The sequence below is a fragment of the Rhinatrema bivittatum genome, chromosome 5 (genome assembly GCF_901001135.1).
Source record: "Rhinatrema bivittatum chromosome 5, aRhiBiv1.1, whole genome shotgun sequence".
NCBI classification, from domain to species: Eukaryota; Metazoa; Chordata; class Amphibia; order Gymnophiona; family Rhinatrematidae; genus Rhinatrema; species Rhinatrema bivittatum.
This window is the reverse complement of record NC_042619.1, coordinates 271,821,620-271,849,572: the sequence shown is the minus strand read 5'-3', so window position 1 is coordinate 271,849,572 and position 27,953 is coordinate 271,821,620. Positions and strand designations below refer to the sequence as shown.

Below are 27,953 nucleotides of genomic sequence, written 5' to 3'. Positions count from 1 at the left end.
GTGTCTGTTACCGAGATGAGATATTTTACCAGCATGTAAGCGTTTGTACCAGTCTTATTTGTTGTGTTTTCTCAAGAGGACATGCATTGGTGGTAAACTGCTATCTTTTCATAAGTAGGGCTATTGAGCCTGGTAGTAGGAGTTTGTGTTGCTGTTACTGAGATGACACCAGAACATCTTTTTTTGTAGGGTGAGTTGTACAGGGAATGTAGAAATTCTGCTTTACATCCATTATTGTGGGTCAGAGAGGTTTCTGTGGATGCAAAGTGTACTTTTACATTTAGCTCCATCATGACAGTCATATGTTCAGTGTGCCACTGCCTTAAAGCGTGCTATCTTTCTGAATTGGTTGCAAGGATTGGGTATTGGTCAAGTGGTGCATAAGTGGTTTGGTTCCTATTTTTTGGATAGGTACCAACAGGTGAAGCTAGGGAATAAATGCTTTTCCTAGCTTGACTTGCTGTTTGGAGAGCAATAGGAATATTTTGTCAGCAATTTTGTTTAACATCTATCTTCAACCATTAGGAAAATTGTTAGCAGCATGAAGTGGGCATTACAGAATGTATGCTAATGTTATACAAGTTCTCTTTCCTTTTTTTCCCCACATATAATCAGCTGCCTTGACTAAAATGATTATTTTGGGAGTAAAATCTTATTTGCAGGGTAACATGCCTACCCTTAATTTAAGAAGGGCCTAGATATTCAAGATTTGTAATTTCCTAGAAGGTGATCACCCAGAATTCCTGAAGTTACAGGCATTTACTCTCCCTGCTCAGGCAGAGATTCATAGTATCCTGTTTGATACTGGCCTAACATTTAAATCAGATTTAAGTTGCAAAATCAGCATTTTATAAGCTTCATTTAGTGAGATGGCTGAAGTACATTTTAGCAGCTTCTGACCTCAGAACAGTGTTAAAATCCTTGGTACTTTGTAAAATCGATTACTGTGGGGGAATTCAACGTGATTTGGACATCCATGGCTTGCCTCGTCAGGTAGAGAGAGAGAGAAAGGGGACTGGGAAAGCAACGATAACGTCATTTGACCCATGCCGAGACTCCTCATACAACCATTGTGGCAGCGGTATGCAGGGGGAATCCTACCTGATTTGGACATCTGTGGCCTGCCTTGTCGAGTGGGAGAGGGAGAGGGAGAGAGAGACAGAGAGAGAGGGATGGGACCGGGAGAGCGGCTCTGACATCATTCTACCTGCGCCGAAGCTCCTCATATTACCACTGTGGCAACGGCATGCTGAAGCCGCATTCCAAAGGGGTGCACCTCTTCTCATTTTTTTTTTCTGGACGAAAGGGGCAGGAAAAGAAAGGGGAAAATTGGTTTCCCCTCAATGACAGACTCTGGTGAGTGGTCCGATGGACTCCCATTTAATTTGTTTAAATCTTGTGTCTAATTGCTTCTGGGAATTCTACAGATGCTTTTCTGAACCCTAAAGATTGTTTGCCACCTATAAAGGCCCAATATCCTGTTTGAGCTGGGTGAGAGGTGTTCTGAGTTTGGTTTGACGACCCCAGGAGATGCATCTGGGATCTTACCAACTGGAGCCCAAGCTGCATCTGTCCTGCAACATGCTTCCACCTAGGGAACTCTTTCAGTGAACAAAGTTGGCTCCTCTGACCCTGCCCTGGTTCTGGTAGGAGGCTTCAGGGAACCAAAATTTGCCATTCCACAACCGGTTCTACCGACTCAGTTTCACCTTCTGTTAAATCCCTCTGAAGATATTCCAGAGCCTACAGAAATGTCCTTGAGAAACATCTGGAAGCAGATGTCATGCATGGAATTGTCAATAACCCAGTCAGTTACAATTATCCCAATTTTCATCAGCAACTTCTTTGAAAATTATGAAATGGATCAAAGGACAGAAAATATTGAGTCCTCTACATTAACCTATGAATCTGCTATCTCTGATTTACAAGCTAGTGCAATGGCAGTAATCCAGGACAATTCAAGTCTTCATTATAAAATCAAGTTGATGGAGAAGAAGTCTAGGTCTCGAAACCCAGGATTTATTAATTTTCCTAAAACTCGATGGTTGTCTGGAATAGAGCTATTTAAAAGATATGACACAAATATTGCAATTTTTGGCTGATAAAGTTTTTTTCATCTCTATTATTATGTACCTGAGGTTAAAAAAAAGTTTCCAAATCTGTTGAATTTTTTTCTGATATTTTAGCTCCTTTAGATAGCTCTGATCTTTTAGTTTTTACAAAATTCCCAAGATTTGATTACAACTAGAGGGATGCTTAATATTTCCTTTGTTCTTGAGTCCTATAAAGAATCTGTCTTTCACCAATAATTTAAACATAAAAATATATTTTTTTTGAGGATAGAAGATTCAGACTTTTCCTGGAAATCTCCTGGGAAACGCAGGAGAGAAGGACGTTTTTTCTCATACTTAAACCTCGTGTTTTACAGGTTGGGAATACCTTCTCCCCGAGATTTCCTTGTAAGTATAAGGTGGTTTATTGCAAGAATAAATGTATTTTTGTAGATCCCTCTCATCTGGAAACCTTCTTAGTAAATAAAGAGCAGGCCAGTTAAGTGCCCATGGGAATAGGTGGTACCACTTGGACCTATAATCAGTGTTTGTTTTTTTTTCCTTTTATTCATTTCCTAATATTCCCCAAACTTTTTCTTACCTACTTATAACTTATTAATCTCATATGTCCTCAATATTTGCCTGCGTATGTATGTATAGAATTCTTTTCATTGTCTAATATTTGATTTACAGGTTATGTTTAAAAATTCAGAAATAATTAAAAAAAAAAGAAAAGGCAGTTCTGTTTACTTGGGACTGCCAAAAGACATCCTACAAGCTCTTTAATTGATCAGGAACGCTGCAGACCAACTGGTAATGAACTGCAGTTTGCAAGATCATATTACTCCGTATCTTCAGACCCTTTATTGGCTTCCTGTACCTTGGAGAATTAGATTCAAGGTCCTTAGGTTGGTTTCTAAAGCACATAAAGGGAGAGGATCCCAGACAATATTCCCTGTAAGCTGCGCATGCACATACAGGTCATGAAACATGCAAAAAACAGGAAAACACAGCACGCAAAAGAAAAGGAAAAGCGTGGTACTTCAAAGAACACTGCGCACAAATGTGTACACGGCTTCTAAAACATTGCCCGGAAGAACTTTTTTTTATGCACACTGCCCACAAAAAACTAGAGGGAACACTGGTCTCTGCTATCTTAAAGCGATTCTGAAATCTTATTTGACAGCACATCATTGGGCTCTTCAGGGAAGATGTTACAGTCTATCCTCTCACGTAAGGAGGCGAGCCTGGCTCAAACAAAACTGGGCATTTTCAGTGGCTGGGCAGAAGTTATGGATTGCCCTCCCAGAGGCCATTAGGGAGGAGGTTAATGGACCTGGGTCTAAGGAGGTTTAAGTTTGCTTCCTATTTTATTCAAACGTTTTGGGAGGCTTGTGGATTAGTCTCTTTTCTTTATTTTAATTTTGTATGATCTTTTTATAACGAGGTAAAAAGGTTGATTTAGAAGTCTGGGGTTTTGTTTTTTTTTACACTGATTTAGTATTGATTTTTTATTTTTTGATCTGACATTTATATTTTCAATCTGGTTCTATGTTTTAATATTTAAAAAAAAAATTTTTATGTCTGAACTGTTGTAATCTGCTTAGAACTTTTACTTTGGATATGCAAAATATAAATGCTTGTAAATAAATCGGTTATAAGATGAAAAGGGTTGTGGGTGAGGAGGAACTAGGACTGGGAGGGGTTGGGGAGGAGGACCTGAGAACAAATTAACAAATCTATAATTGGGTGGTTGCTGCAGATGGCTCCTCTCTTCCAGCATTCAAACTGCCACAGTTCTAGACATGTTACTTTTACAAATCTAATATCCTTGGGAGAGTGGTTTGCCAGGAAATTTACCTTAGCTGGCATTAGCAGAACAATCAATCAATCAGTGCTATAAAACCTGAACATAATTTCAGTACCACTGGAATTTCATAATCGTCATATATAGACCTGAGAAAGGAAGATCCATGCAGACTTGCTTTATAGATGCCAAATAGGCATGGATATGACCATGACCCCTTCCCCCCCCCCACTTGTCACAAAACACAAAGCAAAAGTAGTATGAGGAAAAATAAAAGTAAAAACATCTTTCCAAGGATTCTAAAGTCTCAGTAAAACATTTATTCCTTCATCAATCCAACATATATTCGGTCATAAGACAAATTTGGTCCCCCAATATGGCCGTGTTTCACCTTGCGGCTTCATCAGGAGGGGCAAATCCAGTGGCATAGTGATTAGGGCGGCAGGGGGCCATGGTCCCAAGGCACCTGGCTGTAGGCAGCTCCCAGGGGCCTTTATGTGCAAAGACGTCTGTAGCCTTCTAGGGATCCCATCCTGCCTGGTGGCCCAAGAATAGGAGGCCCCACGGCTGCTGGGGGGATCCCATTCCCCCCGGCAGCCAGAGTGGAGGCGGCCCATGGCGACGATCAAACTAGACAAGAGTGAGGGAGAGTGGGTGCGTGGGCAGGCGCGCATTTGAGAGAGAAGGAACCAGAGTGTCTGTGTTTATGCACCTGAGAGAAAGGGAGGGAGCCAGCGTGTGCGGTACCTGTCTAAGCAGAAGGATGAATTATCTGTGTATATGACAGAGGAGAAAGTTTGTGCACCTCCCCTTCCCATCCCACTAATCCATGGCAATCTCAGGTATAGAGGGCGAGTGTTTTTTTTAACCTTATTGATTTTAATTAAATTGTGTATAATTTGATGTGTGTGCTGTTTTGAAATATTTTATTGGTGTTTGGGAAATTAAAAATTATTATATGGGCTTTTAAATTATTGGATGTTATTCTATTCATCCACTTTTAAAACATTCATTCTTTTTATGAGTATTGTTTTACTATTATGACTGATGCTTTATATTTCTTGATTTTATTGTTTGATGTCTCCTGAGGAATGACAATGTTTTTGTTTTCCATTTGTTCACTACATACGGAATCTGATTTGTTGTGGTTTCAAGTTCAGTTTGTCTGCATTTTTCATTTATACTTTATGGTCATTTTAATCTGTATTTGGTGAGGGTCTGTCTGTGTTCTGCTTATGTGATTGAGGTTAAGTATTATGCTAATGTGTCATTTCTATGTAGGGATCTATAGAAGCTTGGTTTGTTCTGTTTTCCTAATAGGAGGTATATTGGTGCTTTAAGGTCTAGTGTAATATTTGCAGGGTCACCTTTTCATAGGGTTATAACTGTTTGAGTGCTGACGATCAGTGCTGTTTTGGAATGGGTGGGTTTTTATATTGTATTTGTATTATATTGTAATTTAGTTTGCTCATGGCTTTCTGAAGCCCACACCCAAAATGTGTTACAAATGTCTTGTTGGCTTTTATGCAGGGTTTTATGGTTTACACCACAGTAGTGCATGTAAATATAATATACATGCTGTTGTGATATTTTTATTTCAAAAGACTGTACTTTGAGTGTCCTTTTTCATGCAAAATCTTATTATAAATGCATAATTTGAAATTGTGCGTGAAGATGTCTTTTGTGGGGAGAAGGCTGGGCACAAAGCAGTAAGATTCACTTAGGATGCCTAATACCCTTGCACTGGGCCTGATTAGAAAAAGAAAACAAATTAAACGTTAAAAAAAACCAACAAAACACACCACCCCCCCCTTAAAAAAAACAAAGACTAAGGATGGGCCAGCGCAGTAATTGTTCACACAGAGCTGCAAAAAGATCACCACTGGCCCTGCACAACAGAGTCCTGTGTTGTCATGCTGGAAGGGTTCCCACCCCTCCCCAGTGAAAGAGATGCCACACAGTGGTACCATGCCGTGAGGCACTAGAATAATTTGCCTCACACTCGCAGGGCATTAGCAAACAGGAAATAGCATTCCCTTTTCATTTTTTGCTTTTCTAGTCTGTCAAATTGCTTATTACCCACTCTAGCAATTACAACATAGGCTTTCTAGTCAGTTGTTCCAATCACATGCTTATGTACATAAATTCCTCACAGCATCAAGATTTTGATTATAAGCAACAAAAAAAGAAAGGAAACAGGAAGGTCAGCTGTAATATCAACAAGCAAGTATATTTAGATTCTTGCCACAAGTTCATTTTTGGTGAAGGGAAAAGGAGACCGAGGACAAATGATGTGTGACACTTACATGGGTAAGGAATCTTGAACCAGGGTGCTACCGAAAGAACCCCCTGCCTGGCATCCGTGCGCGCGTAGAACCCATACTTGGTGCTGTCAGGGGGAAAGACATCCGTCACAGTGAAGATGAAGCAGAGTAGCCAGGAAACCAAAATAGCTATAATGATCTGCAGTGACAAAGGGGGGGGGGGGAAAAAAAAAAGAAGCAAAGATAGTGAAAAGTTGCACAGGCTGGAAGCCATAACCGAGACTGCAACTAGAAAGAACAAGCTTGGAGTAGAAGCTAAGCTTAGCATGGCTTCCCACTACAGTCTGGGTCACTACATAGCATAGGTAGGCTTTGACACCAACATCTACACCAACAAACGTGGTTATTTATGAAAGCCTTTCCAGACCCCAGCTGAACCTTAATTCACCATTAACTGATGCTCAGACTTTACCTTAACATGGCAATCAATAACTTTGCAAATTCCATAACTTTGTAAACACCATTACTTGGCAAATTTGTTCTCTCTGATAAATTCCTATCGCCTTTTCACTGCTCCAAGTTGTGTAATTCCCTGTTTTATTGTAACTGCAACCTTTCTTTCAGCACCTGTTAATGTTCTTATTATATCTTCCTTTTCACCCCTTGTTAGTTGTAAACCGGCATGATGCGATTTCCATTGCGAATGCCGGTATAGAAAAACTCAAATAAATAAATAAATCTACTCGGGCCAAGGAACATTTAGGGGGAAAATAGGATTTGTAGGCAAAACAGTTACAAAAAAGAAATAATACGGCCACCTCAAGGATTGAAATGAGGTCGCAGTTACTTATTCAAAAGCATCCCAATGCAATGGGAAGAAAGAGTAAGGAAAGTACAAAACAACGTACAGTTCATTTAGGAATCACTCCCCATTCCCAACCCAAAAAATGTTCCCTCACAATTGTCTACTAATTTAAAGTCTCATGCCTACATGAGCTCACAAAATCAGAGGGTGGGAAGCAGGAGGAGGGGGAAAAACAGGTCGGTGGCTCAGTGACCGTGCTATGGAACCGCCGTGTGAAAGGGTCCCAGGTCAGCTGATGCTATTTACAACCCCTAACTGGGAGGGAGTTAGATTTTCTGCCTATGAAGCAAGGTTCTGGAAGGAGCACTGGCACATGCCTCCCGGCCTCAGAATCATTGCTGGCAACAGGAGGAGGGGAAAAAGCCACTCATAGTAGTGAATGAAGATTCATGGTACCAGGATCCCAGTACTGGCTCCAATTGAGCAGGAAGACACTACTAGAGTAAAAAAATAAATAAATAAAAATTCCAAAGCAGGGGAAATTTCAGTAGTTAAACTGGTCTATGTATGCTTATAGCTGCTCTCAGGGTTTACGTATTGTGTACTTCTAAACATACGTACAACGCAGGAATCCATAATATAACAACGGTGTCCTCTTACTTCCAGCTGTACTCCTGCACATTAGTTTGCTCACAGACTCGGAGAGCAGCTGGGATGATGAGAGGAGTTTCTAGGTTTCAGCGGTCTGGCAACAAAGCCAAGGTAGTTTGATTACATTAGAAAACTGCTCTGTTGATTGTTTTCCTGGAAATAGGCAAATGCATTTTATGAATTCAAGTAAGGGGGGGGGGGGGGGGGGGGGGGAGGGGAAGCACATTCGGATGGGGTCCACTTCCTTCCCTTAAATCTGGTTTGTTGGCAGTAACCTCAGAGCCCAGCTGGGGCAGTAAAGGAAATGCCAAGGATTTACAGCACACTACTGTGGCTCTCTTCTCTCCCAAACCACTAGCCTGCCTGGAAGTTACATAAGAACATGCCCTACTGGGTCAGACCAAGGGGCCATCAAGCCCAGCATCCTGTTTCCAACAATGACCAAACTAGGCTACAAGAACCTGGCAAGTACCCAAACATTAAATAGATCCCATTCTATGAACGGCAGCAACAAGCAGTGGCTATTCCCTATTGATTAATAGCAGATTATGGACTTCTCCAGGAACTTATCCAAACCTTTTTTTAAACCCAGTTACACTAACTTCCCTTAACCACATCTTCTGGCAACAAAGTCCAGAGCTTAATTGTGCATTGAGTGAAAAAGAATTTTCTCCAATTTGTTTTAAATGTGTTACTTGTTAATTTCATGGCGTGCCCCCTAGTCCTTGTACTATCAGAAAGCGCAGTTTCACATTTACCCGTTCAAGTCCTTTCATGATTCTATAGACCTCTATCATATCCCCCCTCAGCCGTCTCTTCTCTAAGTTGAACAGCCCTAAACTCTTTTAGCCTTTCCTCACAGGGGGAGCTGTTCCATGACCTTTATTATTCTGGTCACCCTTCTCTGTACTTTCTCCAGTGCAACTATATCTTTTTTGAAATGTGGCAACCAGAACTGCACACAGCATTCAAGGTGCGGTCTCACCATGGAGCGATACAGAGGCATTATGACATTTTCCATTTTAGTCACCATTCCCTTTCTAATAATTCCCAACATTGTTTGCTTTCTTGACTGCCACAGCACACTGAACAGATGATTTCAAATGTGTTATCCACTATGACACCTAGATCTCTTTCTTGGGTGATAGCTCCCAATATGGAGCCTAACATTGTGTAACCAGCATGGGTTATTTTTCCCTATATGCATCACCTTGCACTTATTCACATTAAATTCATCTGCCATTTGGATACCCAATTTTCCAGTCTCACATGGTCTTCCTGCAATTTATCACAATCCGCTTGTGGTTTAACTACTCTGAATAATTTTGTGTCGTCTGCAAATTTGATTATCTCACTCATCGTATTTCTTTCCAGATCATTTATAAATATATTTAAAAGCACGGGTCCCAATACAGATCCCTGAGGCACTCCACTGCCCACTCTTCCCCTCCACTGAGAAAATTGTCCATTTAATCCTACTCTGTTTCCTGTCTTTTAACCAGTTTGAAATCCACGAAAGGACATCGCCACCTATCCCATGACTTTTTACTTTTCCTAGAAGCCTCTCATGAGGAACTTTGTCAAATGCCTTCTGAAAATCCAAGTACACTACATCTACCGGTTCACCTTCATCTACATGTTTATTAACCCCTTCAAAAAAAGTGAAGCAGATTTGTGAGGCAAGACTTGCTTGGGTAAAGCCATGCAGACTTTGTACCATTAAACCATGTCTTTCTATATGTTCTGTGATTTTGATGTTTAGAACACTTTCCACTATTTTTCCCGGCACCGAAGTCAGGCTAACCGGTCTGTAGTTTCCCGGATCGCCCCTGGAGTCCTTTTTAAATATTGGGGTTACATTAGCTATCCTCCAGTCTTCAGGTACAATGGATGATTTTAATGATAGGTTACAAACTTTTACTAATAGGTCTGAAATGTCATTTTTTGAGTTCCTTCAGAATCCTGAAGAGTAGTAAATCCAGGTGATTTACTACTCTTCAGTTTGTCAATCAGGCCTACCACATCTTCTAGGTTAACTGATTTGATTCAATCCATCTAAATCACTACCCATGAAAGCCGTTCCGGAGAAGGTTATCTCCCCAACATCCTCTTCAGTAAACACCGAAGCAAAGAAATCGTTTAATCTTTCCGCGATGACCTTACCTTCTCTAAGTGCCCCTTTAACCCCTCGATCATCTAATGGTCCAACTGACTCCCTCACAAGCTTTCTGCTTCAGATATATTTTAAAACGATTTTACTGTGAGTTTTTGCCACAGCCAACTTCCAAATTATCTTAGCCTGTCTTATCAATGTCTCACATTTAACTTGCCAATGCTTATGCTTTATCCTATTTTCTTCTGTTGGGTCCTTCTTCCAATTTTTAAATGAAGATCTTTTGGCTAAAACAGCCACTTTCACCTCACCATTTAACCATGCCGGTAATCATTTTGCCTTCCTTCTACCTTTCTTAATGTGTGGAATACATCTGGACTGTGCTTCTAGGATGTTTGGGTTTTTTTGTTGTTGTTTTTTGTTTTTTTTTAATAATGTCCATGACTCTTGCACACTTTTTACCTTTATAGCTGCTCCTTTCAGTTTTTTCTAGCTATTTTTCTCATTTTCTGTTTCCCTTTTGAAAGTTTAGCACTAGAGCTCTGGATTTGCTTACTGTCCCCCTTCCAGTTATTAATTCAAATTTGATCATATTATGATCACTATTGCCAAGCGGACCCCACCACCGTTACCCTCTCTCACCAAATCCTGTGCTCCACTGAGAATTAAATCTAAAATTGCTCCCTCTCTCGTCGGTTCCTGAACCAATTGCTCCATAAAACTGTCATTTATTCCATCCAGGAACGTTATCTCTCTAGCATGTACCGATGATACATTTACCCAGTCAATATTGGGGTAATTGAAATCTCCCATTATTACTGCACTACCAATTTGATTAGCTTCCCTAATTTCTCTTAGCATTTCACTGTCCATCTCACCATCTTGACCAGGTGGATGGTAGTATACTCCTATCACTGTAGTCTTCCCCAACACACAAAGGATTTCTACCCATAAAGATTCGAATTGGCATTTAGCCTCATCAGGATGTTTATCATGTTGGACTCTATGCCATCCTAGACAAAGCGCCACACTGCCTCCCGGATGCTCCTCTCTGTCATTGCATTATAATCTGTACCCCAGTAGAGTACTATCCCATTGGTTATCCTCCTTCCACCATGTCTCTGAGATGCCAATTAAGTCTATGTCATCATTCACCTCTATACATTCTAATTCTCCCATCTTACTTCTTAGACTTCTGGAATTAGCATACAAACATTTCAAAGTGTGTTTTTTGTTTGTAAATTCATTCTGCTTTTTAATTGATAGGGATAAGTTAGAATTTTTTTTAGTTGAGGTAAGTTTTTAGTTACAGGCACTTGGACTACTTTTCTTATTATTGGAACCTCACTGTTGGGATGCCCTAACTCTAATGTGTAGGCAACATGGCTGCCACCCCAAGCCTCTGGAATGGACCCCGTTGACCACGTGCATCGTTTGCTGCCTGCAGTCTCTGTGGAGGTTCCCTCCCCTCCAGAGACACAGGCAACGCATGAGGCCGCATCGAAGCGTGATCACCTCAATCTGCAGGCACAACAAACTTTCTCGCGCTCTGTGGGTGATGCCATCACTCCAGTTTGTGCGGTCAGCCCACCAAAATGCTGCTGTATGCCACGATCATGGAGCCTTCCCGCATACGATTGACTAAAATGGAAATCAGGCAGGAACTTAGGGCATGTACGCCAGACCACCCTATCATGATAAAACTTAGTATAAGGTGGATAAGTCACTAAGGCCTGGAGCTCGCTGACTCTGCGCGCTGAAGTGAACGTCACCAAAAATATGACCTTCCAGATCAGATACTTCAGGTTACAGGAGCACAGCGGCTCAAAAGGAGCTTCCATCAGCTGAGCTAACACCACGTTGAGGGCCCAAGACACAGCGGGAGACCTTAGGGGAGGCTTCAATTGAAGCAAGCCCTGCATAAAGCGTACAACTATTGGCTATACAGAGATGGGCGTTCCATCTCCACCTTGGTGGTATGCGCCAATTGCACTGAGATAAACTCTAAGATCATAGGACTTTCTAGTGGAAGACTTTCTGGAAGCCACCAGGACCCAAGACATCTTCAGAAAGATCAAACCGCTGCAGGATTAACCTCTCAACAGCCAGGAAGTAAGCGAGAGGGCATGGAGGTTGGGATGCCACAGCCTGCCCTGATCTTGCGTGATGAGATCTGGGGAAGTCCCCCGACTGATGGGTTTCCAGATGGACAATTCCCGAAGGAGTGGAAACCAAATCTGTCTCGGCCAATGAGGGGCTATGAAGATCATAGTCCCTCTATCCTCGCAAAGCTTTAAGAGAGTCTTTGTGATTAGAGAAATCTGAGGATATGCTTACAAAAGACCCCTGCCCCAATGTTGGGTAAAGGCATCCGAGGCTGGTTTGCCATCTGACCTGATCAGGGAGAAGAACTGAGTCACCTTCCTGTTGCAGGGGGACATGAACAAGTCCACATCCAGGTTACCCCAGAGGTAGAAGATCCGGTTTGCTACCCCCCTGTGTCCAGAGACCACTCATGGGGTCTGAAGGCATGAATCAGTCTGTCCGCTATTACATTCTCTGTTCCAGCCAGATACATTTTATTTAGCCATTTTATATACCGTCATTCCAAATAAAGATCACAACGGTTTACAAATGACATACATATTATAAAATCAACATTTACATTGACTTAATAAGGTTAAACATCATACATTTTAAAATAGACATTATAGATAGGTTCTTAGGTCACATTTGAATTTCTGAAGTCAGTCTTAGATACTCGGGTAGAGAGTTCCATAGTGTTGGGCCTGCTATTGAAAACATGCGGTTTCTTGTTTTTGTTAGGTGAGTATTCTGTAATGATGGTACAGCTAGTAGTCCTTTGTTTTGAGATCTTAATGATCTTTGTGACTTGCATGATTGTAGAGCTACATCTATAAAACCACTGTTAGAATGGATGATGGTGTGCATTAATGTTAGGACTTTGTAGTTTATTCAAGATTGTACAAGTAGCCAATAAAGAGTCATCAGTGACTGTGAGATGTGATCTAATTTTCTTGAACCTGTTAAGAGTCTAGCTGCAGCATTTTGTAATAGTTGGGTTTTTTGTTTTTTTTTAGAAGACAGTTGGGGACGCCGAGTAGAAGTGAGTTACAGTAGTCTAAGTTTGAGAAGATGAGGGTCTGCAGGACTGTGCGGAAGTCTATGTGAATCAGAAATGGTTTCAGTCTATGTAGTAAGCACAGTTTGGCATATCCTGATTTAATTTGTTTATTTATGTGCTTTTCCATTGTTAGGTATACAGATTGACGAGAACCTAAGTCCTGTACTTGGTCTAAGGGTATAATATTGAAGTTACCCATGTCAAGGTGTTTGAGGAGTCGCTATAGGTAGATTTCTTCTTAACAGAATATCAGGGTTTTTTGTGTTTACAGTTAAAGTTTGGATAGGGGGTTCATGTTGTATAGCCTTCAAGTGTGTTGCGAGAGTTAGTCTTGCATTTTCAATGGATTTGGTGCATGGTTTGTAGAACTGAATGTCATTGGCGTATAGGTAGAAGATGATTCCAAGATCAGATAGTAATTTGCATAGAGGAAGCATGTATATGTTGAATAGAGTTGCCAAGAGAGCTGAACCCTGGGGGACACCTGCATCAATCGGGAAGGAGTTTGACTGGGAATGATCTTTTAGATAGGAAGGAATTGGTTTGGATATAGAATGTGCTGGTCATCTAGATAGTCTTTTAGTTGTGATAGTACCATGGCCAGACATTTTGTGAAGACACGTGGGGCTGACACTAGCCCATACAGCAACACCCTTGACTGGAAGTGCTGTTTTCCCACCACAAATCTGAGATACTTCCTGTAATCTGGGAAGATCTCGATGTGAGTATGTGTCCTTTAAATCGAAGTAGCATAGCCAGTCCCCTTTTTGCAGTAGGGGAGTTAGGGTGCCCATGGAAACCATCTTGAACTTTTCTTTGAGAAATCTGTTCAAAGGCCTTAAGTCTTGGATGGTTCAGAGTCCCCCTGTTCTCTTTGGAATCAGGAAGTACTAGGAGTAGAATCCCAACCTTCTTTGCCTTGGTGGAATAGGCTTGCCTACTCTGGCCATTAAGAGGGTTGAGAGCTTCTGAAGTAGTACCTCCTGATGCGCTATTTGCCCCCAAAACAGGCACGGGGGGGGGGGTGGGGGGAATTGGTGGGACACCCAAAAGGTTTAATTGGTACCCTTGACAGACGATGGACAAACCCACTGGTCTGAGGTTATACAGGGCCACCGATCCACAAAGAACCATAGCCTACCCCCAACCTGGGGGTCCAGCGTCTCTGGTACAAGTGGCTGGCTTATACTCCCTACGATCCAGTCAAAACCCTATCCTGGGATTTGGCTGGGGAGCCAAATGGGGCTTGGGAGCTCTCTGTTGCCTGGGACGGAAAGTGAACTCACCCTCTGCGAACGGGAGCAAAGGCCAGAGGATAGTACTTCCTCGGATAGTAGAAAGACTTCCTCTGACCCTGCCTGAGGAGAGCGGGTCTGAAGTGCTAGCAGAGAGCTGTGGAAGGGTCTCATGGTGATCCCACAATTCGGCCACCGCATCCTTCACCTTATCTCCGAAGAGATTCTCTCCTACGCACAGCAGGTCAGCAAGTCTTTCCTGTACCTCTGGTCAGAGGTCAGAAGCCTGTGGCCATTCCATTCTGCGGTCGCTGATTCCTGCTGCACAGATTCTTGCTGCTGGTCTCAAACACATCTTGGGTTGAACGAACCTTGTGTTTTCCACACTCCTCGCCCTGATGCACCAGCGATAAGAAGGGGTCTTGCTGCTGTTGAGGCAATCGCTCGGCCACCTCTTGCACCTGCTTCCAGATGTTACAAGAGTATTGTCTCACATGGAGCTGGTAAGAGGCAATGTGGGCAATGAGCATGGCTCCTTGGAACATTTTCCTTCCAAGACCATCCATTGCTCTATGATTCTTGCCTGGGAGTGCTGTGGCATGGGTCAGAGATCGCTTGGCCTTCTTGAGAGTGGATGTAACCATTACCGATTGGTGTGACAGCTGACGCTTCTCAAATTCGGTAGCCTGCTGGACAAGGTAAACCCCCATCCACCTTCCTGTAGACGGGAGGTACTGTGAGGGGGTATTCCCAGATCCTCAGCAGCAGCTCCCTAAAGATCTTGTGCACCAGGACCACCACGATCTCTTTAGGGGCCTCCACGAACCAGAGAATATCCAGCATCTTATTGCCTGGCATCCTCCTCTGTCATTAACTGAAAAGGGGTGACCTCTGCCATCACCCGTACAAAACTTGCAAAGGTCAGGTCCCCTGGAGGAGACCTCCTTCGCTCACCTGGAGGAGAAGGTTTGAGGGGAGACCCTCCAAGTCCTCGGAGAAGGAATCTACATTGTCATCCCTCTGGGATCATACAGTGCCTCATCCTCACTATAGTCCACAGGGGATGGGGCCCTGAGTGCTCGGCCTTCGTCCAGTGGAACCAGCATAGGTGGCACCGGTGCTGGCCCTGGCAAGTCTGGATGGAGGGCTGCAGGCCTCTGTGTCCCTGCCGGTCTTGATGGAGCTGGCAACAAGCATCGTATTGGTTGGGGGAAGCATCAATGCTCCACCAGGCATCAATGGCCTCCTGAGAACCAGTGCCAGCTGGATCGGTAACACTGATAAGCACGTTGAGCTGTTCTAGTAGCAGTTCCAGCAAGGCAAATGCAGACACAGATACTGTTGGTGCTGCTGGTTCGATGCCCTGCAATGCCCACTGCATTGCCAACTGGACCCCGCACTCTAGCTCCTCCTTGAAATATGCCAATATCAAAACCAACTGGAGGCAGGAGGGGTGGCTAAATCTTCCTCGAATCCCCCAAGGTGGATCAGCAACTGGCACCAGGACCAATGGAGACAGTCTCAAACCCCTGGTATTAATGGAGGATGGGCACTCCTTGCCGCGGGGTTACGTCAGGGGCATCACGGCATGAGGCGGTGCCTTCCCAAGACCAGAACCATGCATATAGAGTGACTGGTTCTGATGCTTTCTTGGCTTCCCTCAGTCCACGGCCCAGTCTTTCTCTAGTGCAGAGGTCGACAATGAACCAGATGTCCTCGACTTGGAAAAGACCGACAGAGGCCAGTCCCTAGCCCCCCCTTTCCACCAACAGTGTCACAGAACCAACAGCCCGACCGATGTTGATGGCTCTGTGTCCATCAGTGTGGCTCTGTGTCCATCAGTGTGCCTCCCAGTGCAAATATCACCAATGCCGATGACTCAGACTTCCTCAATGCAAAGGCTTCTCCACTTTGTTGAGCGTGACGTCCCTTAGGGTTCATCTGGGCGCACATGCAGCAACCCCGGACATCGTGTGATGCCCCCAGGCAGAGGACACAACATCTCGTGGGGTCGGTGATGGACATGGTCCTCGGACACTGGGGGCACCAACGGAAAACAGACAAGGCCATAGTGAACAAATAGGGAAAACAATCAAGACACTTGGGGGGGGAACAGAAGCGAAGTAAGACTTACCAAACCAACGAAAAACTTGGCTGGGGAAACTAGAGGGAACAGACAAGGACCCACATTCGATGAATTCACGTGAAAACCAGAAAAGGATGATGAAAAGTTTTCAAAGGCAATTTCCAAGGAAAAGCCACAAGCTCACTCTATCACGAGGCAAAAGCTCTGCTGAAAAAGAGAGACTGGAGAGGGACCCTGTGTGGACGCATGGATTAGGGCATGCTCAGTGTGCACAGTCAAAGTTCCAGAAACTTTGACATAAATTTTCCATGCCGGGCTTCATCCGATGAGGTCACCCACGTGAGGGCTACCTTCCTGCTTGTCCTAGGAGAAATGGAAGTTTTCCCTGTGTTCACAGAACAGCTGTAGCACAGCAACACTATTACCATCATGTCTACAGAGCTCTCTGCAGGGACCGCCCCAAAGGGAGTTCAGTCTCTATCCAGATGACAGCTCACATGTTGCGAACATCTGTCTGGTGGAAACTGCAATGAGAGACATGATGGCAGGCAGCCTTCTTTTGATTGAAGGGCATGCAGCCCACTTGCACCCTTCACTCCCCATGTAACTTAGATTTTAGCAGAGAGAACAGGTCTATGTATGCAAACCCTGCGGCCAAGTCTGAATTTAGGAAAAGAAAAACCTATAGATGGTTAAAGCAGAGACCCAAGAAGAGAAAAGTGGCTTGCCCAAGGCTGCTATTCAAATCTCAACCAAGAAATTGGAGTCTTGGCTCTCAATTTCAGCCAGAAACACTGAACGAGGCAAAAATTACACTAACCATCACAATAAGAATGTGCAGAACAGACAGTGTTTAAAAAAAAAAAAATGAAATACACACAACCACCACCCTCTCTCCACCCCCAAAAATAAATATACATAGAGAAATCAATCTCAAATGTGGAAGCAGCAATCAAGTCTTTGTTACTGCTGCCTGGAATGAGAACGTCACCTTAGCTGCTGGGAAGAAAGACCAGCCTTTACTTACCGGAAACATTTTGAACAGTTGTAACCTGTACGCCGTCCAGCCTTTTTTAGATTTGTAAACGGGTAAAGGAAACTTAACATTCCGGGCATACTGGGAAAACAACAATACCAGGAAAATAGTCCTAGGAAAGAAAGGGACAAAAAATAAATAAAAGCAAAAAATTAAAAAAGCCCACAACACACCCTGACAGAGGAAGGCATTTCAACACACAGATGTGCATAGCTCAGAGAATATGGGTCTTAGGACAGAACTCAAATAGCCACCCTGCATACAAAATGGAAACATTTAATACACACTATAAACAACTGAGCACCCACCCCCTACAATTGTTCAGCTTTAAGAGACAGTAAAATTACCAGCAGACATTCAGGAAAATTAAACAATGTCGGCCTCATGGAAACAATATCCTTCAGGCCCAAACAGGATTTCTAAGCACTCTGTAATTTTAGTCTTTGCAATCTTATAATACGGAGGTTGATTTATGCATTAACTACATGCGGGGTTTTTTTTTTTTGTACTGCTTCTTAGTGTAACTAAAAACAGATTACCTATGCTTCTCCCTTTTACTGCAGAATGAATTTATTTTGCATCAGTTTGTCAGCTACTAAACCGAGTAAGGCCCTGGAGACCTGAAAGTCAGTGTATGTGTATGTAGGGGGAGGAAGCCTTATATGTGGTATTGCTGTTTGCATTGCAGGAAAATATTTCTTGTGAGTTATATCCTTTTGAGAAAAAAAAAAAAGCAGCAATTTGTTTGACAAATAAAACTCTTTTCGTTGTAAGCTAAATTATGCTTTTCACCAATTTCTCAGTGGGATCTACTCCTTGAATCTGGATCTTCTGGCTCGTGCCATGATTAAGGCATGACCACTGTTTTGTCCTGCTTCGACCTTTGTATTACACAGTATCCCTTGATGAGCCTGGGAGATTCGGAGTATTCCAGGCCACAGGGGGGGGGGGGGGCTCCTTTTTAATTTTAATTAAATTGTATTTATATTCCACCTTTCATGACACTTCTTGAGCTGCACCCTTCTTTAAAGGATGGGCCACTGGAGGTTTCCCCTACATTTGCCTCCAGAAATGGAGCAGATTTTAACTGAAACTGGTAAGAGCAGGCCCCCCCCAGAGAGAGAGGGAGGTTCTCCAGCATTTGTAAGACCAGGCTTCAAGCTTCCAATACTAGATTCATCAACCTCCTGTGTGGGTGGAAGGTGTCTCGGATAGGGAGGATCCAAGAGAGCTCCCAAGAAGTAACCTATAGACCATGACTATTGAGAAGTGACATGTAGCCTGTACATTTTCCTAAGAACAAGGGTGCCTATGCATAAGGAGAGCCAATCAATGAAGGTAGTTCATGATTTATTGCAAAGGTGAACAGAAAATAAACTTATAGAATTTATCAACTGGCTATCTTTCTTGCCGAACCAAAAGTTTTGTTTTCTAGATGTCGGCACAGTGGAAAGAGGCACCATCGATGGGAGAAGCAGGTAGGAATGAAACGGGTCAGAAGGGGGCAGGGTGAGGCAATGATCACAAATGAAAGGTTTAAGAGGATTTGCTACCATCACATTAAAAGATGGGTTACAGGGAAAAAAAAAAAGTTTGCAAGCCCAAAGAGTTTACCAGCTCTGTCTTTTGAGGATCACTACCCTCAGTTTTTCAGGATAACTGAACAAACATATATTAACCTAATTCTTACATCAACTAGATTTGTTGTGGGTAATATCAACTTATGAATAGACCTGGTGGCTTTCTTGAAAAACAGACCTGGTTGAACCCTGAAGGGTAGGCACTGACCAGCCCCTGGACTTTACACAGATAGACCCATTTCATTTGCAAAAATGGTCACAATCCGTAGTTTTCTTTAAATCTTACTCTGCCTTTGTATAATACTCTAGCTTCTGATTTATGTACTAAAGTTCAAATGAAAGCCATAATTAATTGGCTTGACATATGCCATATCTATCTTGACACGATTACAGTAATTTCACATTTGCCTTTGACCAAACATACTGCATCTCTGCTTTTTTACCTCCCCCAATTTCTACAATTTTGTAGGGATTTTTTTTCCCCATGAAAAATTGCAACAGTGAACTCCAGATGCTGTCCCAGCATCAAACAACCAGATGAAAACCATGCCAAAGTCAACTCTGTTGACCTTCTGTATACACAGAATGAGAGAGGTTAGACCAAAGGTCCAAGTAACCACAGTGTTATAATTGAATTCATATTTAACCCTTAATATGGTCACACTGAGCTCTTAAAGCAGCTGCACTCCATTATCTAGCATTTTAAATTTTATTTTTGCAGCTCCCGACCACTGATAACTCAGCTCAATAACTCTCCAACTATGGCTAAAACTGCCAATGATTCCTTTTACCAGCAGGATTTTCTTCTCAACTACACAGTTTATTCCCTCTCTCCCTGGACTTACATTCTTTTCCGTTTCCAAGATTTGCCCAGACCAACTGTACAACTGCGAAGGCATGGGCCCAATATTTAGCGTTTACAAAGGGGGCACCATCAGCAAACAGGAAAAGTCAAATGGTTGCCCTATGGCCTTACAATTCAGAAAACCCTTCACAAAACAGCCTTGCTACTCAAAGTTGTCCAATTTCAGATGAGCAAAAACTGCCATCATGATGTAAGGTGCAGTCAATACAGCAGCATGGCTAGAGATTTCTCTCATAATATGATGAATACTTTTGACTGTTTGCAATGACATTAGACTGGAGCCAAGGCCACTGGGCACCAGACTAAGTTTAGGTACAAAAATATATATAATTTATAGCCATATACAATTTGAAATGTTATACAGTACTTTATATAATGTTCAGTTCTCTCTCAAATCCAGGTTAAATATCACTAAAGTGCTGGCTTCAGGGAACCTGTGAGTACTTACAACATAGCTATGCCCCAGTGTTTGCCTGCCCTTTCTCCAGCTGCCTGGAAGCCAGAGAGGCCAATTAGAGACACCGTGGGTGTAATTGTCAGGGGTCCGATGTATTTAAGGAGAGCTCCTGGTAACCCAAGGAAACCAATGATGACTTCTATCAAAGAGGACATGATGATGGCACCTTGAATCTAAAGAACAGAAAAGGTAAACAGAAAAACATTCAAATGAACAAAAAAAGAAAGAAGTGCACTTTAATCTGATGTGGTCATCAAGTACTTCATCACTAAATATCACACAGCTATCATGGCAGATAACATCACAAGGCTCTCCAGTCCATCCATTCTCCTCTTCCTGCTGCAACATTATAGATACCAGTCCTATATTCCCACTGTGTCTGTCCCAGTCTCTCTCGAATTCTGTTACTCTTTTTGTCTCTACCACAACCACCATCACCCCCACTGGAAGGCTACTCTATTAGCTTTTTCTCAAAACGCCAGCCACAAACATTCACCAAGCGCTAATACAGCACTATACAGAAAGTATTTCCTCTGCATCCTCGAGACTTGTTTCCCCCTATTCCTCTCATCATTATACCACCACAGGAGCATGCTCAAATACCTCCATAGCATGGGTGCATCTATTCCTAGCGGGCTGTCCTACCCAGCACCAAATGCTAAAGGACAGACATGATTATCCTTGCCCTGTCTCTCTGAGGACTGGCACAGTAAGACCACAGCAACTTTCCTGGTGGCACACGTATTTGATGTAACTCACCTTAAGCACTTACGTGGAAAGGGGTGTGCCAAATAAAAGTGTTATGTAATTCATCCCATACCTCTCGTATCCTTGGGTACCAGATATGCTCAGTATGCAATAGTTCTGTTCCGTTAGTCAATGATAAGTCTGCAAGTCAAAGACATTAATTTGTAATTTTCAAAAAAGTTGTCCATTTAGTGTCTGCTCCTCTGTAAATAAATAGTCAGGAGTACTAAGAATTATTCTAGTCTTAGAAGTGACTTTTTGTCTACATAAATGTTTTCTTACACATCTAGTACTTTGATGCTTTAAAAAAAAAACAAAACAGTATTTTTTTCTTTTTTTTTTTATGACCCTCACCCTTTTCTTCTTCAGATTATATACGTAAATAAAAATCACTACCCAGGAGACCTAAATGCATGAGGGTGGTTTTCTAGCATAGGTGAATAACCAACAGTACACCAACACTGTCCCTTGTAGGTTAATGATCCCACTGGCAAACATTACAGTAAATATAGTCAATACAGAGTACTTCAGTTGCCTGGAATACAGAAGCTATCAGTCTTAAGACATAATTGGTTTCTGAAAACCATGTCTTAAGTCAAAATGTTAGTTGAAACTGATTGCCCCATAAGAACATTATAATAAATGGAGTTCTATCAGGGTGCAATGCTTTATTTTTAAAAAATTACCAGGAATTCGGTAATATATAATACTGTGAAAAAGCAAGAGATTTTAAAAAGCGTAACATTTTTCCTTTTTATCTAAAGAGGAAAATTCCAAGGCATGCCTACAGGACATTGCACTGCATTGACACGGTTTTCAGCATAGGAAGTCCCTGCTACACTTCTCACTGATGTCATCTTGCCAGGCCTCATGATCACCAGCGCACCAATGTGTGCCTGTTGGGAGACTCAGGCATCTTAAAATCCAAATAAATGTTCTAAGTTGGATAATGGGGTGTCAATTTAGAAACGTTGTAACTGTTAAAAGCCCTCCCTCGCTACCCCTCTACCCACCCAACCCCAGACGTTGCTCTTCTAATGTAGTCATGCTGGAGTACATAATTGGCAACAAAAAAAAAAAATAGCAGATTATCTTATCAGATTACAGGAGCTCTCTATCAAATGAACAAGATGACAATTATTCAATGTAATAAGTGAAGCAAACCATCTGGAAAGCTTAGGGCTTGCCCCATTTGTTCACAACTCTCCTCAGTGAAAATGGAGTTAGTACACCTTAAAGCTGAACTAAGCTACAATAAAAAAGGAATTAGCAACCCCCAAGGAAGTCTTACCCACTTTACAGCATTCAGGAATTCTCCCCCCGCCCCCCCCAACACAAAGGGTTTATAATTGGCTCAGGTAGGATAAGACCTATGATCCAAAGACACCCATGCTTCACAATAGTGCAGCCCAGATGCCCTCCTCCACTTGCACACAGCTTCCAGAAACCCAAGAATAAATGGATTACAGTGGTTCTGGGTAGGATAAGACCTGTGATACAGAGACATAAGTACAAAATGCCTTCTCTGTATTGGAAAATGAAGAAGCTCTAGCAATGGAGGCTGATGTGGGATCGGAAAGGAAACAAGAAACCCAATGTGCACAGAAATCCAAACCTTTTCCGTTGGAAAGAAAATAGAAGTAGGGGTCATGAAATGAAACTCCAGGGAGGACAACTCACAACCAACATCAGGAAATATTTCTTCACGGAGAAGGTGGGAGATGCCTGGAATGCCCTTCCGGAGGCGGTGGTGAAGAAGTAAACAAAGAATTGAAAGGGGCATAGGATAAACACTGTGGATCTCTGAAGGCTAGAGGATGGAAATGAGAAGTGTGCATGGGGGGGTGACTTGCTGGTATGGCAGTTATTACCCTTAGCAGAAATCATGAAGATTATGACCCTTAATCAATATGCTCGATGCTTTTAATGCAACTGCAACATTGCTCTCTACTTCAAAGGAGGGAGTGAGAGAATTCAGATTCAGAGACAACCAATATGAGTCATGACTTTTTTTTTTTTTTTAAACACAGATTGGAGTTCTGATGCACAGACATTAAGGAAAAAAAACCCAAAAAAACAGGACTGGTTCTACAGCCAAGTCCATAAGCAAAGCAAGTCAAGCAGCACTGACAGTTACACGGCACAACAGATACTACCATGGGAAGCTTGCTGGGCAGATTGCATGGACCATTGGTCCTTTTCTACCATAAGAAGATAAGAAATTGCCATGCTGGGTCAGACCAAGGGTCCATCAAGCCTAGCATCCTGTTTCCAACAGAGGCCAAACCAGGCCACAAGAACCTGGCAAGTACCCAAACACCATCATTTCTATGTTTCTACGTACCTCCAAACACCTTAAATTGAGGACTCCCTCAACCCCTACGGGATGTGGAATTCTTGCAAACAACCTGCCAGTACCCAACATAGTTACACAACTTAAGATAACTGAACCCCTTTTTGCTATCAGGATGTGATGTTTCAGCACTATTCATTCTTGTTTTGCCTCTGTTTCTTTGCCATACTTGTAGCTATGTACAGAGAAGCAACAGCTCAGCCAAGAACAGGCAGGACCTAGAAAAAACGTGGCCAGAGGAAGGGAACAAGTGGTCACATGAAATCAGAAGACGGCAATAAAGGTAGAGAGGGGAACACGGTGGAGAGAAAGGATTAGAGCAAACCACTCCACGTCCTCCTTTTCAGACAGCAGCAGGGAAGAATTCAAATTTTTTGTTAAGGGGTACTTCAACCTGAAGAAGCATCTTGGAAATTCTATATTTAGCACCAAATACATACTTTCTTCCAGATAAGGAGAAATGGTAAATTCAGGTAGCAAAGGTAGGACTCACTAGCCTTATTTTTGCCCAGGACACTCTCCCCCCTAGGGCATTTACCCCAGGTTAATTCAAGGCCTTTTCTTGGTCAGTGGCCAGAAGGGAAGCCCAAACCGATTCAAACCCTTCAGCAGTTTAGATGACTGAACTACACACAGACTGCCTTTTACCTGTAGTGTTGCACTTCCATTTCTCCAAATTCAGTATTGCTCTGGCCGGGGCTAAGAATGCAAAAGCACTGGCCTGAAAGAGGGGTAATCTGCAGAATAAACAAGATCACAATCAGAGACTGCAGACAGAGTCCATAGGAAAAGAGCCCATTGATATTAATGGTTTATTATCACCAGCTGTAATATGGTTATAAATCTTTATATCAAATCCTTATTCAGAATAAAACGGAAAGGCTTAAATCAGTAATCCCTTTGGGGGGAAAAAAAAAAGGAAACTGTTCTTTGAACCATCTGTTTCAGTTATCACTGAAAGCTGTAATTCTTTACTCTCTTTGTATTATTGGGGGAAGCTGCCCCAGAGATACTGCTGTGTGCAAAAGTTTAGGCACCCTTGGTCAAATTGTATGTTTCCCCGTCTCTAAGTGAATAGAAGCTGACACAACCTCTACATGATACAAAGTTATACACATCCAAAAAAGGGTGGCAGGGAGAGTTCAACCAGCATTGGGAATTCACACAGAGGCAATCGGCAGTCCCTTCACGATGAAGCAGGTCTCTGTACTGTTCACTGACCCTTCCGAGGCAGCTTTCTTGCAAAACACAGATGTGTCCGGGGACAAACAGCTTTTCAAATTATTGATATTGCACAGACTGCTTTTTTGATTAAAAAATTTCACAACTCCCTCTGTGCGGAATACCAAAAGAAAATTGGTTCTTACCTGCTAATTTTCATTCCTGTAATACCACAGATCAGAGCAGACAAGTGGGTTTTGTTCATCCCTACCAGCAGATGGAGGTAGAGAACAAAACTTTGGGCACTGCCACATATCTGAGAGTGCCACCTGCAGTCCCTCAGTATTAATCAATACCCAAGCCAAGATAATCAAAATTAGAGGGCGAATGAGGCTCCTGACATGGATACCTCTGACCAACTAGAGAACCAATTTAGAACAGTAAACTGAAATAATCTAAACCAATTTTGGCAACTCTGCTTTGTAAGCAAATACAGCAGACCAAGCAGTCTTTCGGCATAGATCCCCGGGGCAGGCTTCTGGACTGATCTATGGTATTTCAGGAACGAAAATTAGCAGGTAAGAACACATTTTCCTTTCCTGAACATACCCAGATCAGTCCATACAAGTGGGATATACCAAAGCACTCCTACACCGGGCGGGAATCCGAAAGACCTGCTTGAAGAACACTCTCCCCAAAGGGAGCAGTCTCAGGGGCCCGCACATCCAAACAGTAATGTTTGGTGAAAGTGTGTAATGAGGACCACACTGCGGCCCTACAGATCTCCTGGGGAGACACTAGCTGACACTCAGCCCAATACTCCGCCTGAGCCAGAGTCTAATGTGCCCTAAGCCCCACTGGAACTGCTCTTCCCTTGGACACATAAGTAGCAGAGATAGTCTCCTTCAATCACCAAGACAAAAAGGATTTAGACGCCTTCTCTCCCTTTTTTGCTCCCCCCGAAAAGGACGAACAAATGATCAGAGCGATGGAAAGTGTTAGTGACCTTCAAGTATTGCAACACTACTCGTCTCACATCCAAAAGGTGAAGCTCTCTTCCCATTGAGGGATCCAGAGCCCAATCCAGAAACCTGGGCAACTCCACTGTTTGGTTCACATGAAAAACAGACACCACCTTAGGAAGAAACGAAGGCACCGCCCTAAAAGACACCTTATCTGATAAAATCTGGAGAAATGGATCATGGCAAGAAAGCACCTGCAATTCCGAAATCCTCCTAGCCGAACAGATAGCTACCAAAAAGACAGTCTTCAGGGTAAGAATCTTCAAAGACATCCAACCCAGAGGCACGAAAGGTTCCTCGCAAAGGGCTCATAACACTAGATTGAGGTTCCATTCTGGACAAATGCTACGCAGAGGCGGACGGAGATGCTTGATCCCCCCGCAGAAAATGCACCACATCCAGATGGGAAGCCAAAATCTTCCCCTGTGTATTCTCCCTCTGAGACAACCTAAAGCTGAAATCTGGACTTGAAGAGAACAATGGGCCAACCCTTTGGATAAGACCACCTGCAAAAAGGACAAAATATGGGAGACTGAAACCTTAAGAGGGTCCAATCCCTGTTGTCCACACCAGGTCTCAAACACCTTCCAGACTCAGGAATAGGACAGAGGTAAATACCCTCTCACACGCAATCGCCTCCTATCAAAGGCCTGGTTGCAAGACAGAAGCGATCCTCCCGTTTCGAAAATATGGGATCCTGATGAAGCAGATCCGGCAAGTGGGTCAGGCGTAGCAGTCCGTCCACTGCAAGACATAGCAGATCCGCGATCCAAGAACAAGGCCACTCTGGAGCCACAATTACTACTAACCCCGGGTGACCTATCCGCCTGAGAACTCTCGCTATGAGAGATCACGGAGGGAAGACATACAGGAGGACACTGGTCTGCCACGGGCATACTAAGGCATCGAGCCCCACCGTCCCTGACTCCCTCAGACGGCTGAAGAACCTCTCTGTCTTGGCACTGAGACTTGTTGCCATGAGATCGAACTGAGGAGTCCCCCACCGATCGCAGAGAAGATCCCAGGCTCCCGAGGACAGCTCCCACTCCCCTGGATCAAACTGTTGACGGTTGAGGTAATCCGCCTGGATGTTGACCACTCCTACGAAGTGCGAGGCGGCGATCCCTTCGAGATGAACCTCTGCCCACTTGAACAACAGTTGAGCCTCCTGCGCTACTGCGGGACTCTTAGTTTCCCCCTTGCGGTTGATGTAAGCCACCGTGGTCGAGTTGTCCGAGAAAATTCGCACCATCCGAGTGTGGACTAAAGGTAGAAATGCCACCAGATCTCTGCGCACCGCTCTCATCTCAAGTCGATTGATGAACCACGCCTGCTCCGATGTCAACCAGAGGCCCTGAGCAGACTTGCCTAGACAAACCGCCCCCCAGCACCGGAGACTGGCATCCATGGTGACCACCACCCAAATCCAGGACCTCGAGAGGCATTCCCTTCTCCAAATTGCTCCGTGTCATCCACCAGGCCAGACTGGACCTGGCCGACTCAGTCAGAGACAGAAAGTATTGTTGCAACCGAGGACTCCAGCGGGACAACGATGCTTTCTGCAGAGGCCTTAAATGAGCAAATGCCCAGGGCACCAGCTCCAGCGTGGATGCCATCGATCCCAGGAACTGTAAATAATCCCAGACCTTTGGCAGTGGCAGACGAAGTAAACGAGTTATCTGCCCCTGAATCTTGTTCACCTTGTCGTCTGTAAGAAACACTCTGCCCCGCTGGGTGTTGAAGTGGGCTCCCAAGTACTCGAGGGAGTGAGTGGGAACAGATGACTCTTCTGGACATTGATGATCCAGCCCAGAGAATCCAGGAGTGACCTCACTTAGTCTACGGAGCGCACACACTCTTCCTGTGACTTCGCCCGGCTCAGCCAGTTGTCCAAGTAAGGGTGCACCAAAAATCCTTCCTGTCACAGGGATTAGGTGGTGGTCACCATGGATGCCACTACCACCATCATCTTCATGGAAAGTTTGCGGGGCAGTGGCCAGACCGAAGGGAAGCACTCGAAACTGATAGTGCTGCCCCAGGACCATGAATCTGAAGAACTTCTGGTGTTCGACGAATGGGAATATGAAAATAAGCCTCGGTGAGGTAGTCGCCAAAAATTCTCCTCTTCGTACTGCCGCAATTACGGTACATCCGAAAGCATGGTATTTTCAAACTCTGGTTGACATTTTTTAGGTCTAGGATAGGTCAAAAAGTGCCCTCCTTTTTTGGCACCAAGTAATAGATGGAATATCTGCCTTGTTCCTGTTCAAACACCGGTACCGGCACTACGCCTCCAGACTTAACTGCTGAAGTGTTTCCTGGACAGCTGCCCGCTTGCTTCGGGAAAGTCAACGAGACTCCAGAAAAACCGATCGTAGAGGATGCAAAAATTCTAAGGCACAACCTTCGCTCACCACGTTCAACACTCGCTGGTCAGATGTTATCTTGGTCCACTCCCTATAAAACTGGGCCAGCCTGCCCCTGATCGCCAGAGACGTGGAATGGACCTGCCGGATCTCATTAGGAGGACTTATTGCCACCCGCTCCCTGGGTGGATGTGCCACTAGATGTCCTT

General features: G+C 43.5%; 1 protein-coding gene across 3 annotated transcripts in view; it reads right to left on the bottom strand.

Annotated features, from left to right (window-relative positions):
- The window catches only part of SLC23A2 (solute carrier family 23 member 2), a 289,448-nt gene that overhangs the window by 47,660 nt on the left and 213,835 nt on the right, over window positions 1-27,953 (bottom strand). For all 3 annotated transcript variants that reach the window (XM_029604057.1, XM_029604056.1, XM_029604058.1), the window contains 5 exons: window positions 23,844-23,932; window positions 20,916-20,983; window positions 20,087-20,268; window positions 17,185-17,305; window positions 6,165-6,321 (listed from right to left, as the gene is read on the bottom strand). In XM_029604057.1, coding sequence (XP_029459917.1) covers window positions 6,165-6,321; window positions 17,185-17,305; window positions 20,087-20,268; window positions 20,916-20,983; window positions 23,844-23,932 — 617 coding nt within the window. The remainder of the gene's footprint in view (window positions 1-6,164; window positions 6,322-17,184; window positions 17,306-20,086; window positions 20,269-20,915; window positions 20,984-23,843; window positions 23,933-27,953) is intronic.